General features: G+C 33.5%; 1 protein-coding gene across 3 annotated transcripts in view; it reads right to left on the minus strand.

The window, feature by feature from the left end:
• Positions 1–10,607: 10,607 nt before the first annotated feature.
• The window catches only part of LOC115889648 (nucleolar protein dao-5-like), a 260,773-nt gene continuing 256,228 nt past the window's right edge, over positions 10,608–15,152 (minus strand). For all 3 annotated transcript variants that reach the window (XM_030909703.1, XM_030909704.1, XM_030909702.1), the window contains exons 12-14: positions 13,371–13,572; positions 12,332–12,512; positions 10,608–11,058 (exon numbers count right to left, since the gene is read on the minus strand). In XM_030909703.1, the coding sequence (XP_030765563.1) occupies positions 10,640–11,058; positions 12,332–12,512; positions 13,371–13,572 (802 nt within the window). In that variant the 3' untranslated portion in view covers positions 10,608–10,639. The remainder of the gene's footprint in view (positions 11,059–12,331; positions 12,513–13,370; positions 13,573–15,152) is intronic.

Here is a 15,152-nt window from a genome sequence, read left to right on the forward strand (position 1 = left end):
TGTAAAAAATCTTGAAACATCTTTCCGGCTTTAAAAGACTGGTTAGATGATTAGAGAATCTATGTTAAATTGCTTTTTAAATAGGGTTTAAATATTATGTTTTGATAAGAGTTTGTCAAGTGAAAGTCCAACAGACAGATCACCCGTTTAACTTTCGAAAAAAATATGAATTTATCTAAAGACGGTATCATTTTAAACTATGTAGGTATAACCTTTTTTAAATATCTTTCCAGCTTTAAAGCACTTGTTAGATGATTAAAGAACCAATGTTGTATGTACTTGATGGTTTAGTTACTAATTAGAGTAGGTATCTAATATTTTAGATAAAAATAGACAATTATAAATTCGATTTCGTGTATCTTAAACACTATTTCATCAGTTTTATTATAAAATTTGTTTTATACTCTTTGGCTAAATTATAATTATTGGACAAAATATAATTTAACTGACTGATAAAAATATTCATGTAAATTGAAAGGCTGTAAGTTTTTAACGCAGAATTAAAATAGGAGGTTTGAAAATGTCAAAAATAATATGTATGGCATTAACACTCGTTCGAAAGTAAATGTAGCTATTCTAAATAATAAAAAATAAAACAAATAAGTTGATATTCATATCTGCGGAGATTAAACAGATTATATTTATATATTTATTAGCCGACCATACCAACAGGTATGGTAGGCTATTAAGATCGACAAAAAAAAAGTTTCATACACTCTAACATCATAAATGACCTAAATACAAAATATTTTCATGGTATCTGTCTGTCCGTCTGTCACACGAAAACTCAAAAACCGCTAAACCGATTTTAACCAAATTTGGCACAAAAATACTGTGGCACCCGAGAATCTGGCCATTAGTTTTTGGGCGAGGTGGGGGGTTGGTAAGGAGGTATGGGTGGGGGTTAAAAATTTTAAAAAATCGTAACTCCAAAATTACAGTAGCTAGCGAAACGCGGTTTTCAATTTAAGATTAGAAATAATATTTGCAACAAATTTGTAATAACATCAAAATAAGTCAAAGTCGCAGTTTTTGAGATATTCCGTGTTTCCGTAGTCCGTTTTTGAGCAAATCCGTGTGGAGAACTCCAAACCAGTGTACGTAGATCGCCGAGTAGCGACAGAAACCGTCGGCTCTTTTGATGTGGTGGGACCTTTGAATAAGAAGACTAAGGAAGGAGCATATATCAAAAATCTTAGGTACACCGCGATGGGCCTCAAATATGGCCGACTTAAATTCCGGTTTATCAGTGTCGTTCTAATTTTATTTAAAAAATGTAAAACTATGATGTAGGGTAGACGTGGGGTAGACTCAATAATTTGTTGTTTTATTTTACGTTGTGAATAAATGTTGGTAGTTATTAAAATTGTTATAAAAATATATAATTTTATAAAAATAGATAAGTTATAATAAGTATTTATTAACACAAACATCCGATACGCTACTGAAGCAGGTAAGTCAAATTAGCGTATCTAAATTCTTTGACATCTAATCTTTGACAGTAATAAATAAAAGCTAAAATGCAAGAAAAATATATAATTTAGTTAATTTAAGTGAATTTCATAAATGATCGGTTTACTACACGTAAGTATATTATATAGTCACTTACTAGCGAAAAGTTGTTCCATTATTTCACTCAATTTTTGCCGAGATCTACCGCACGCTACACAACCAACTATTTTAGAGTCTTTTTCGATAAATCGCGATAGTGTCACTGTTAATTTAAGTGCTGCCACAATTTCCATCTAGATTTACTACCTTTATACAACTATCAGTAGTAGAATTCTGTAGAATAAATAATAAATAATATAAAATAAGCTCCGTAAAGACTGACAAATCCACAAAATTTCAAATCAAATTCAAATGTGTGAAATGAATCGTCAAACAGAACTGTCAAGGATCCCCACCCTAGAGTGCTTTTATGGTGCTTTTTCCGCCCACCATGCATGAATACATGGATAGCATTATGCTCCTTCCTTAGTCTTCTTATTCAAAGGGTGGGACCAAATTTTCTTTCTCTCTCTTTTGACGTGTTTGACAGATAGACTACGTATTTAACTGCTCAACTTATGAAGTGGTCCTATAAACATGGTATACACTGCTCACAATTTGAAGTGGAATTAATTATAAAGTTTTATACATATCTTTTTTGTTTTGTTTTATCCTTATTTCTAAATTTGAATGTATAAAATATCTTACTGCTAATAAATAATTAAAAAAAACGATTCGTTGCCTGAGGTATACTTGAAATAAAGTATATAGAGATATTTGATAAATGGCAACAGTGGCAACTTCGCTTCTTCGTATGACAGATAACCTACTTATTTCGCGCAGCCGCAAAGAAAATTGAAAACGGGACTGTCGCTATTCGTCGGTTTAGGTACTCTGTCCAAACTCCCATCGGACGCGACCCCAGGTGGCGGATAGGGGAAATAACCGCGGAGCAAAATTGGAAAAATTCCTTTACTTTGAAACTAAAAGAACTGCCTACCAACTTTTTATTAAAATATTTTAGTATGGACGATTATACGTGCCTCCCGGCGCCAATTTTTTTTATATAGGATCGCTAATAGAGAGTCTTCCTAACAAAATCTACAGTCAAAAACAACTGAATACGTCAATCAATCCTGATGAACAATCCAATTTATGTCAGATAGTCATACCAAATCCCGTTTTTTCTGAGCTCCATTGAGGCTGTGTTTATACGAACTATCAGGACAGCCTATCCCATATAGACTTTAAAATATAATGTTATAGTTGCAGTATAAGGATGGTATTACTTGGCCAAATTTCGTAGTTCTAGGTTAACGTTCTAGGTTAACGTTCTAGGTTAACGTTCTAGGTTAACGAATAATATAATATTATATAACAAATACATTTTGATTCCCTTGCGAGTATCGAAATATGCGCTTTTTGGTGGCATAAACGGCTGTATCTTTTTTGTACGTTAAAAAAAAAAAAGATACTGTATTTAAAATAGCTAAATTCGAAATCTGAACTAGACAAGCGCACTTATAATGACAAGAAAAATGAGATGAGGAGAATGGTAAAAGAAGAAAAGAATAAAATGTGGGATGACAAATGCAAAGAAATTAATACGTATATAGAGGGAAGAAGGAATACGGAAATATGGAGATTTATAAAAACAACAACAACTGAAAAACAGGAGCCCCTATAGAAATAATAACCAACAAAGAATGGGTGAAATATTATTCCAAATTGTTGTCAGAGAACAGACCTGAGTATCAAGAACCGCCACAGCCAGAAATAAACATTGAAGGAGAGGAAATATACGTGGATACCAACAAAATAAAGACCGCTATAATGTCTTTAAAGAATGGAAGAGCATGTGGCCCAGAGGGAGTATATGCGGAACTCATAAAATCTGGAAGCAAAAAACTGTTTAGAATGTTAATAAACATAGTTAACCAGTGCTTAAATGGTCATCCAGTACCTGAACAGTGGAAAAAAGCATATATCTCCTCTATATATAAAAAGGGCTCAAGGAATGATCCCAATAACTACAGGGGAATTTCGGTCACCAGCACTATGAGTCGCCTCTATGGAAGGATACTGAGGAACTTAATTGAAGAGGAATACTCCAGCTACGAAGAAGAAGAGCAGAATGGTTTCAGAAGCGGAAGATCATGTACAGATAATATCTTTGCATTGAAACAGATCATCGAGAAGAAATCTGCAATGAACCAGGAAGTTCATATAACATTCATCGATCTACAAAAAGCATATGATACAGTGCCAATAATAAAATTATGGGAAGTATTGCACTAATCAAGAATTAACGCCAGCTCTGATAAAAGCTGTACAAAATCTTTACCATGGAGGAAAATCACAAATAAAAACGGTCAACGGTCTCTCAGAGGAAATTTCTATCACTAAAGGGCTCCGACAGGGTTGTTGTTATCCCCAACACTATTTAAAATTTATATTGCCAAGGCCTTACATTTATGGAAAAGAAAATGTAACGGAATGGGTATAGAACTAAATGACATATGCCTATACACCTTGCAATTTGCAGACGACCAGGCCATAATTGCAAACGACAAAGATGACATGGAATATATGGTGCAGAAAATAATTGAAGAATATGCTAAATGGGGTCTCACAGTAAATATAGAAAAAACAAAATACCTTCCAATTGGAGCTAATACGGAAAATCTTATTTTAGACAATAATATGGAAATTAGGGCATGTGAAGATTACCAGGTACCTGGGATCGATTTTTACAGGAGATGGAACGGACGATAGAGAAATAAACAACAGAGTAATACAGGCACGAAGAGTAATCAGATGCATAAATGGCATTCTATGGAGCACTGAAATTACAAAAAACAGGAAATATAATACATACGAGACACTAGTTAAAAGCATATTACTCTATGGATGTGAAACATGGCAACTCACTGAAAGGAATAAAAGGAAATTAGAGACAACAGAAATGGACGCGATTAGAAGAGCAATGAGAATTTCACGGAGGGATAAGATCAGAAATGAAGACATTAGACAACAGATGGGAATAGAGGGAACAATAGTAAATGACATAGAACAAAAACAATTAATGGTACGGCCACGTTCAGAGAATGCACAATGAAAGAATTCCAAGACAAGTCATTCATTGGATACCACCTGGTAAACGAAAGAGAGGACGTCCCAAGAAAACATGGATGGAAGGAATAAGAAGGTCGATGAGCGAGAAAAATCTGACCGAAGATCAATGGGAAAATCGCACAGGGTGGAAGTTAGGCATCGGACAACGTCGTAGGACGTTCTGACCCGAATTTATATATAACTTAGAAGTTCGATTTTTTTCCAGCTTCGAGAGACAGTAGACCTGAGTATATGGTTTTAAATTCAACTCGATAACTCCACGCGTTCCCGAGATATATGGTCTTGACCCTAGATCATATTATACTTACGTCGATAAATCAACGCCATAAGTTTAGCATTAAAAAATATGTCTCCAACATCACGACATGACATTTTCAAACCTTCTTTATTGCACTTATGAAATGTTCAATGGGTTTGTCTTTCTCGAGGACCTTACTGTGCGCATGCGCATTAAAAGTTGCACGTATTTCCAAAATAATCACAATTTTTGAAGTACGGAACCCTAAAAATGAAAGCATAATCTGCCAATGACTGAATTGTGGACTAATTGATGGCTATAAGTTACAAGAATAATAGAAACTCTTTGTCTTAACTAGCAAATAAGACATATCTTCGGTTGGTTAAACTTGACCTCCGCATATCGAACAGCTGAACGCGAGCACCACAAATAAACCCTATCAGCCGCATTTTAATTGTTTTTCATCGTTTTCTACGATAGAGCCGAGGAATAATGGTCACAATAACGCGCCGCTGACGGTAACAAGTGGCAAGGACCTGTTACAAATAAAACGTCTAAATATAAAGCGGTGGCCGCGCGGTCCGAGTGGGCGAGATTCTCATTAAAAGGCCGCACCGGCGAGTGTTGCTTGGGCTTTTCATGGCGTTTAGTTAGATAACGAAAAATAATAGATCCAGGATGCGTTTAGGGGATATTACAACGCTCTACGCTGACAGTGAACTTATGTTATGAACTCGTCTTTATGTGTTTTGGTTGGGGTTGCCAAATCGCGAAAAACTAAAATATCCGGACAGGATTTGTAAATGTCTGGAGGTTGTTATCAGGGGAAATAAAAGAAAATTGTGACTTATGAAATGTATACCGGGTGTTTCTCAAAAATGGCTCACCGCTATAATTTTTTATTTTTTCAGATAAAAAACGGGATTTGGTATGAGTATTTGACATAAAATCAGGATAGATTATTGACGTATTCAGTTGTTTTTGGTCACTTCCTTTTTAACCGGAAATGACTAGAACATTTCCGAAAAAACAGGAGGTGACCAAAAACAACTGAATACGTCAATCAATCCTGACTTATGTCAATCCGACGATACAGGCTCTCTGCCGATTAATATAGTAGCTGAGTGAAAATTGACGTAACATATTCAATTTTAAAATCAAAATATTCAAAACAATTAAACTTGTACTAAAATTAAAAAAGAAACAAGGCAATTATGCCAGGAAACGAACACCAAAAAATACTAGTGATGGGCAAAACTGTTATTTTTAGATAACAGTTGAAACTGTTATAGTTATTTATAAAAAACAGCTTAAAATAACAGCTTAAAAATAACAGGTTTCTTTATTTTATTGCTAAATATCTGAAAGAATATGAGGCGGTCACCGCCAGGCGTATTAACGCAGTTGCAACAATGACGGCCGGTTTATACATTTTTCGTTATTATCTCGAAAACTAAGCATCCTAGCGAAAAAAATGTTCTATACAAAATGAAAGTAAATTCAATTGTTTACAAAAAAGGTCCTATTCGTTTTTCGCTAGGAGCAGTAGTAAAGAGTGTATGATACTTTCAAAATGCGAAAATTATGAAAAACCATGTTTTTGTTGTTCAAGGACCATATCAAATTCTTTCAACAGAAAAATAAAGTTTGTTTTGCGAGAGGCATCTTGCGGCAAATAAGCTAACTAGTTGTAGCTTAGGTATTGTATTAAAATATATAGATGTCGCCATCAATGCTCTAATTAAATTTGCTGACACAAGATCTGCTCGACTCGGTCTTCAGTGCGCCGCTTTTTATCTAATGAGTTATAAGTATCAAGGATTAATATAGTCTATAAAATGAATAACTTTGAATTTTGACCGTTATTTTTTACCAACATGGCAAATATAAAATCCCTCTGTCAAAAAAGTTACTGATATTCTTTAAATTGAGTGCCTGAACTAGCCTGAACGAATCAGATAGGTAACTCTTTTTACTTTCGTGAAATAGAAACGGAAAATAATAAAACAAGTGACAATTCTTCCTCTTCTTGCAAAAATCAACACGAAATGTCATAATTGACAAAAGTAAAATGTCATCAGCTTTTGACATTTCTAAATATTAGACCAATGCCGTCTCTATTAGAACAGCCACGAGGCGAGATTTATGACGTCACGCTAGTTAGATAATACGGATTAATAAATATGTTGGAGAATACATGGGAAACATAATTATTCCTCGTATTTTTGGTTTGTATTTTAAAAATGATATAGTTTACATGAAATATACATAATATACAGTTAATAAATACAATATAATATATACCGATTTATTGTAATAAATACTTTGGCTAATAAACATGAACCATACAAATGCAGCAAATGTTTTACAATATAAAAATAATGAATAGGTGGTACATAAGATAATGGGTAAAATGTAAAATATATTTTAAATTTTGGGGTTCGAAAATCAATCTAATTTAACAAAAAACATTCAATATCTACTAATAGTGATGTATTATTATTTGCATTCACAAAATTTATTTATATATTATAATATTTACTGCAATTAATAAACTAATATAAATTTGTCAAAAGATGACCACATATTTTTTTAAATTATTATTCTTAACACAAAAACTATCTACATTGACTATGGAGTACGATTTCAGTCATATGTAAAACATTTGCTGCATTTGTATGGTTCATAGTTTATCTGCCAAAATATTTATTAATATAAATAGGTATATATATTGTATTTATTAACTGTATATTATGTATATTTCATGTAAACTATATCATTTTAAAATACAAACCAACAAATCGAGGAATAATTATTTCCCATGTATTCTACAACATAGTTATTAATCTGTAGTATCTAACTAGTGTGACGTCATAAATCTCGCTTGAGGCTGTTCTATTAGAGACGGCATTGCGTCAGCATGGCCGCAAGTTGCTAACCAAGTGCTAACCTAATAAAATTAACACTAGAAAAGCCCGCGGGAACTGTCAAATTCAAAGTTATTCGTTTCACAGACTATAGCAGTAGTAGCCACAGGAGACGGTGATACCAAAATCGTAAGCTGTGGTTTGCAGGCAGCTAACCAGCATCAAACTGTGACAGTCATAGGGGGAGGATATAGACCTGTTGGTGTTGCTAGTTGCATTAACCTCCCCTGAGTCACGTTGGTATAATGTCGCCAACCTCCAAAAGCTGCCATATGCGAAGACATTTCTGTTACTCCATTCGTTCCGCGGTTATGATACTACCTCCGCTATTTATAACAAGAGCAAAGGAGGGGTGGTTAAAGTATTTTTAAAGGCTGAAGAGGAGGTCACAGACATTTATAAAGTCTTCTCTGATCCCTTAGCAATACAGGACATGGTAGCTGATGCAGGACAGCTGATTTTTTTGACATTGTACCAGGTCCCAAAAGGAGCAGACCTGAGTACCCGAGTACGACACCAGGCCTTTGTTAAAGCAAAGGCCTGGTGTAACTTAAAGTCAACAAAGCCAAGATCTGATTTTGAGGCACTTCCACCTACTAGAGGCGCTGCTCGCTAGCACTCCCTCAGAGTTTATTTGCAGGTTTGTGTCAATATATGCTTTGTAAACAAAGCCTTAGAAACTTAACATTTATTTCGTATTACTGTAATGACCAACAACGGATGAATTATCATTTGCAGCTTCAGCACTGGCTGCATGGAAATCAGCAGCAGGAGCCAACTGCTTGGGGATGGTTGAATGGGTTGGACGGCTTCCTCGCACCTGTCACAAGCACGGATCCAGTTGCGCCAGAATCTGTGCTAAGTAATATATTTTGAGGGTGCAAGACTGGTTGCGGAAGCCTTTGCGGGTGCCGTAAAGCAGGCATACCCTGTTCGCTTGTGTGCAGAACTTGCCGCGCTTCGTGAACCAACGGTCCTCCAATCATCGGCATCAACGGCGACGACGATGATGATAACTTTGACGATGAACTCGAACAATAGAGTACTTGATATTGCCATATATAAACTTAAATACTTATAAAAAAAATTCTGGTTTGTGTTAATCTTCCACTATACACAGTTTTTCTACCTATTCGTATTTTCAAAGTATTATACACCCTTAACTGCTGCTCCTAGCGAAAAAATGAATAGGACCTTTTTTGTAAACAATTGAATTTACTTTCAGTTTGTATTACATCCACATTCTTACATTTTTTTCGCTAGGATGCTTAGTTTTCGAGATAATAACAAAAAACCTATAAACCGGTGTTTTTCACCCCTTCCCCCTCCCCCCATGGCTAACGCACAAGGTCTATGGCTACGAACTTTTGGTACGTTACTACTCTGGGTCTCTCTCTCTCAACCCAACCACTTAAAACAATGACCTCCTTGACACACATTTTTTTCCGAATTCATGTTTTCGTTTCCTGGCCTAAATCGCGAAAAAAGATTAAAACCAAAGCAATCAAACTTCATTAAAATATATCAAATTCATCAAACTACATTAAAATATAAAACAACTAAAATAACGGTAAAATTTGATGGCACACTATGGGCATTTATCAGAATAAAAATATCGGTTCCAGTAGTCTGCTTGTCTGTATTAAATCGAGGTGAACTATTTATATTTTAATTTATTTACCAATATGACGAAACCAAATTTTTTACGGCCAGCCATAATAACCAACCATAAAAATATGTTTAGCAAATATTTATGGCTTGGCATTGGCCAACAGTTTTGATTCTTCGCTCATTATACACAAGTAAAATTACAATTATCCGAAAGTGATGATATTTGCTGCTATTCTGACAAAAAGAGTACAAATCTAAAAAAGTATGTTTTTTAATAATAGTAATTATAGAGGAAAACAAACACATTTATTTTCCACAATAATAACCCAAACCCAAGACATCTAAAAAACAACTCTAAGAAAAGAAATGAAAATGATTATGTCCTCTCAAAATCTGGTCATGGTCTCGGCTCAATTCCTAATTAAATATTTATATTGTTAATAACGTATCATAACATTAATTATACAAGACAATGTAGTAAAAAAAATGGAGCATGTTGTACTTTTTATCGCCATGTCGTATTAATATTTTTTCAAAATTAGGCAAAATTTGACGTTGTGTTTCGGGGTATATACTCCAATACATTCCCGATATGCATATATGACTTTACTAAGTGTCAAATAGAGAGTGTGTCACATCACACACATCCTTTTAAGACATATTAAAAAAATAAAGCTTATTAAAATATAAACACTTTTGCTTAAACATTTTTCATTTTTTGATTAAATTTAGTTATGATGTAAGTGATTTTTGACATCCCACAAGACTGAAGCTTAAAAAATAACCAAAACAGTACATACAGTGTATCTGCAATGTATCATATACCCTAAAGAAAATAAAGAGTGACTTAATATAAATTAATTCAATACGCTTAACTTTTGTATTTGACCCGTTGATCAATCACGTAGAAACTTAATATAGATCGTCTATAAATTAGGAGAGGACTAGGATAATAAATCTACTGTAATAGAGGAGTTTTAAAAAATATTTTTTAATTTTGATTTTTTTTCCATTAAAAGTTCAAAAAAGTTTAAAAATCTCCCTCCACCCATACAAAATGTAAATAGCCTTAATATAGATCGTCTACAAATTAGGAGAGGACTAGGATAATAAATCCACTGTAATGGAGAAGTTTTAAAAAAATATTTTTTAATTTTGATTTTTTTCCATTAAAAGTTCAAAAAAGTTTAAAAATCTCCCTCCACCCATACAAAATGTAAATAGCACATTTTTCTACTTACTTGAAATTCAATCCCAATCGGCTATTCTCGTGCCTGAAGATACTTTTCACCTCCCTACCGCCCGAACTCTCACCCTCCGACGTATCGTCCAGAGCTCCGCCTTTGTTCCGCTGGACACGCCCCTTCACTTCTGACGTTTCCGAATCCGATCCGGAATCGTTACACGAAATGCCTTCGTCGTCTTTGTCTGTCGCGGTCTCCGTTCGACTCGGTTTCACTTTACGAAAGGCCGATTCCGCCCGAGACGACTCGAGTGGGAACGAATCTAATCGTGTAGTTTCGGCGGGCGGGGAGTCACGCCTACGGAGGGCGGGACGAGCCGACGCGAACGACTGACTGCGACGCGGTAAAGGGGAAGAGGCGTCGCTAGGGTGTGGCTGTTTGAGGATGCCACGGCGTTCAGATATGTTTTGATCTGAAAAAAGAAAGCAAGTGCATTTTTATAAAATCGACAGCTTGTTACTAATATACAGGGTGATTCACGGCCATGGCACATTAGACGTTTATGGATTAGTTTTTAGTTAAAAACCATAATTTATTGATAATAGGGCAACATATTTATTAGATTAAATTTACAGGAAAGAAAATCCAGAAAAGATCCAGTGGTTCTCAAAATTTTAACAAAAATCATTTTTTTGGAAATTTTCAAAGTAAAATAACTCCGCTATTTTGGACTCATTTGAAAAACGATAAAGTGAAAATATATTTCTTTTATCAAGATCTACCACCCCTTAAAATACTTGCACTTATTTCTGGGACACCCTGTATAGTTAAAATATTATATTAGATAGTTAATATATTATTTTTGGTTCTTATTAAGAAATACATAAAAATATCTAATAGTAAAAAACCTTTTTTTAAAATATATTAATATTTTTTAGTTATTATTAATTATTGTGAATGTATCAAAAATTGAAAAAAAAACTAATGAAATTAAAATCATCTCTATTTGATTCCGAACTACAAAATTCCCTCTCTATTTTCTTCACAAAGGAGGCGTGGCTTCTTAGTAAACGAATGGAGGTTACTTTGCTGGTCCACTGTAAAATTCGCCTATATGATAAATATAACTGAAAAAATGAGCCTGGCGCATTCGCCAAAATGTAATTTTCACATTTGCATTGTTTGTCGCATCTGTTTAGGTTAGTCTGTGTTAATATCCAACTGGTTTATTTAGACAGATCAAATATATTGACTTCGTTAACTTATAACCTCAGATTAACAATAACTTATAACCCAAATTTCAACTTTAAACATGTTTAATTTATGATTTTACTCACGATCATGTTTTTGTCAATTTTACACGTTTTATTTTTTTATCTTAAAAACTATTAGAGCTAGGTATAGGTTAGTATAATAGAATATAACAGAACAATGTAATAATATACCGGGTGTTCCATTAAAAATAAGAAAGATGCTACCACTTTTCAAATGATGCGGCAACATTGTAATGCTGAAAATATTTTAGAAAGATGAAGCAGGTGCCTTTATGTAAAAATCCAAATTTTCAAAAAAATTCACCGGTTCTCCATAAACGTCTAACGTGAATCACACTATATTTATCTTGATGAGAAATATAATTAAAGATATTCCTTATTTGTCTCTTACAAAAGCTGCGTAAAATAACCATTCGTAGACATAATATTAACATATCTATACAGATTTAATAGAAAACATTAATATTTTACCTCTCTCCTGTCGTTTTTTCTTCGCCTCTTCGGCCAAACTTCTCATCTGGCTCGCCAACGACATATCTGACTCTTCAGTTTCTTCTGGAGGTTCTTCTAACTCTAGTCCGTCGCCCAGCGATTGGAAAGCGGAATCAGAAGAAGTTTTGTGACAGACAGGGCTTTCTGGAGACACGCCCACCTGCAAAAGACAATATTTTAAACAAAAATTCGAAATAATCCCAAATGTGTAATATTTTCTTTATTTTTATCTCTTTTCTTACACTATTATATAAGCCGTTCGCTGCATTGTTCACTTAATCGAACTATATCGACAATATTAGTATCTGGTACTCTTTAAACATTTATTACATCTTTAAAAATAATCTAAAATGTCAATATTCCATGGGTATATTGACAAATGAGGTCTAAATTATAAGAAAATGCATTTTCTACGAAAAGTTGAAGAGATAGGTAAAAAATGGTATAATGCAATTTGATAGACAATTAAATTATGCATTTGATTCTCCTAAAATATACAGAGTGTTCCATTTAAATTAAACAAGTTATTGCCGTTTAAAACTAGTAATTATTTAAAATAAATTTTTAGACACTCTGTAAAAGGTAGTATAATTTTATTATTGCAGCAAAAAAATTAGTAACATAGTAACTTCAGTATAATATTTGGTTTAAAAAACTTAAATAAACCTAGAGAAATGAAGCATTAAAATTGTTACTGAATTTTGACAAAAGCGTACATATTTCAAAAACGTTAAGATTAAAATGCGGTAAACCTTAATCAAATTTACCTTTATTTCAATCGTAGTATCTAAAAATAGAATAATATACAGAGTGTTCCATTTAAAAAAATACTATAACATTTTTTATTTATTTAGGACACTCTGTATATTGTAAAAATATTTTTAAATTGTAGCTCTAATAGTCCTTGAACGAACCCAAAACTTACAATTTGTAAAAATCTAATCGTTTCGATACAATACTCCGTATCGTATGTGGTGAACAACCCTGTATAATAAATAAATAATACAGTAGTACTTACAGTTTGGAAAGACGATGACAGGAAGGAGTTTAGGCGACTCTCATTCTCTAACGGCGATGTGAAATCAAAGGTGGCGGCGTCCAGTGATCGGGACGAGCCTGACAGAGTGCTGTGGGCGTGGTAAGAAAACTGAGAGGGGCGGGGAGAGTGATCCTCAGATTGGGAGGCGTGTCTAGGGCTTGTGTGGTTGACAAGATTGCGACTGCAAAAAGAAAAATATACGTATAATTTGATATCAAGTTGTTGTTAAAAAATAGAGTTATGTATTATCTGACAAACGGATCTGAAGCAGCGAAAGGACTGCGAGTAAAAAATTCTATTTTGTCTACTATTTAAGAGTAAAATAAAATTGCTCAATGTTACCTATAAATTTAATATATTTTTAGCTCGTTCCAGTATATTTAATCATATATAGGCTGCTGAGTATTTTAACGTAGTTCTTGTTATATGTATTGTTGTTATTTAGTTAATCGTTTTGTCTATTACAAAAGATAAATATTTCCTAAAGATATCATTCGCTTCGGACACACCGGCAATGCTGAGAAAATTTATCATGGCAAGGCATCCCGAAATCAACCAACCTAATTGGTGGAGTTTTTCGCACACTTCATTACCAGGTGGTAGCTATGCGCATAACATTTGTCTATTGGCCATTGCTACCTCCAATTTTATGACCATCACTGGAATTAGTGGAAATAATGACTACTATAAAAATATCACATACACTAGCATATTATTGTTATACTAGTATAATATACAAACACTACACCTTGGATATTTTATGAATGAAATCGGTCATGCTTTCATGTTGGTTCAGATCTGTTTATCAGACTGTATTTAAAAGATGATTTTTTAAATTATATCTACTAAAGATTTCAAGAAGAACGAAACAGATGATGTACAACTCTATCTTTGAATCTGTTTGTACCTACGGATCGGAGACGTGGGAACTCACAAGGAGAAACAAGGATAGATTCCCCGGGCTTTTCTAGTGTTAATTTTATTACGTTAGCAACTTGCGACCATGCTGACGCAATGCCGTCTCTAATAGAACAGCCTCTGAGCGAGATTTATGACGTCACGCTAACATAACTATTCCTTATATTTGACTATGGCTGAAATCGTACTCCATAGTCAATGTAGATAGTTTTAGTGTTAAGAATAATAATTTTAAAAAATATGTGGTCATCTTTTGACAAGTTTATATTAGTTTATTAATTGCAGTAAACATTATGTGGTTTGGTTTGGTGTGCATATTTTATATGCAATTTTTTGGATTATATTCGACACTATATTTTTATATGACACAACACTGATGAAGGCTATAATGTTAGCCGAAAAGTTTTTTTTAAACCAAAAAAATAATGAAAAACCTAATAAAAACTTAATCAGCGTTTTTCGCGAACCTAAATCCCAAGAAAATCAAAAATTTCAGATTAATTTTACATTATAAAATGACAGCGATCTTTATTTCATAGCCATCGCTGACGCATTTTTTCTATGATATTAATACAATATCATAGAAAAAATGCGAATGCAAATATAATTTTTCGAACATTGATACTTGCAAAATATATGTACATATAAATTTTGTGAATACAAATAATAATTAGTATATATTGAATGTTTTTTGTTCAATTAGATCGATTTTCAAGCCCCAAAATTTAAAATATATTTTACATTTTACCCAATATCTTATGTACCTATTCATTATATGTATATTGTAAAACATTTGCTGCATTTGTATGGTTCATAGTTTATTTGCCAAAGTATTTATTACTA

This window comes from Sitophilus oryzae, unplaced genomic scaffold (genome assembly GCF_002938485.1).
Source record: "Sitophilus oryzae breed Bouriz unplaced genomic scaffold, Soryzae_2.0 scaffold_817_pilon_pilon, whole genome shotgun sequence".
Classification (NCBI taxonomy): domain Eukaryota; kingdom Metazoa; phylum Arthropoda; class Insecta; order Coleoptera; family Curculionidae; genus Sitophilus; species Sitophilus oryzae.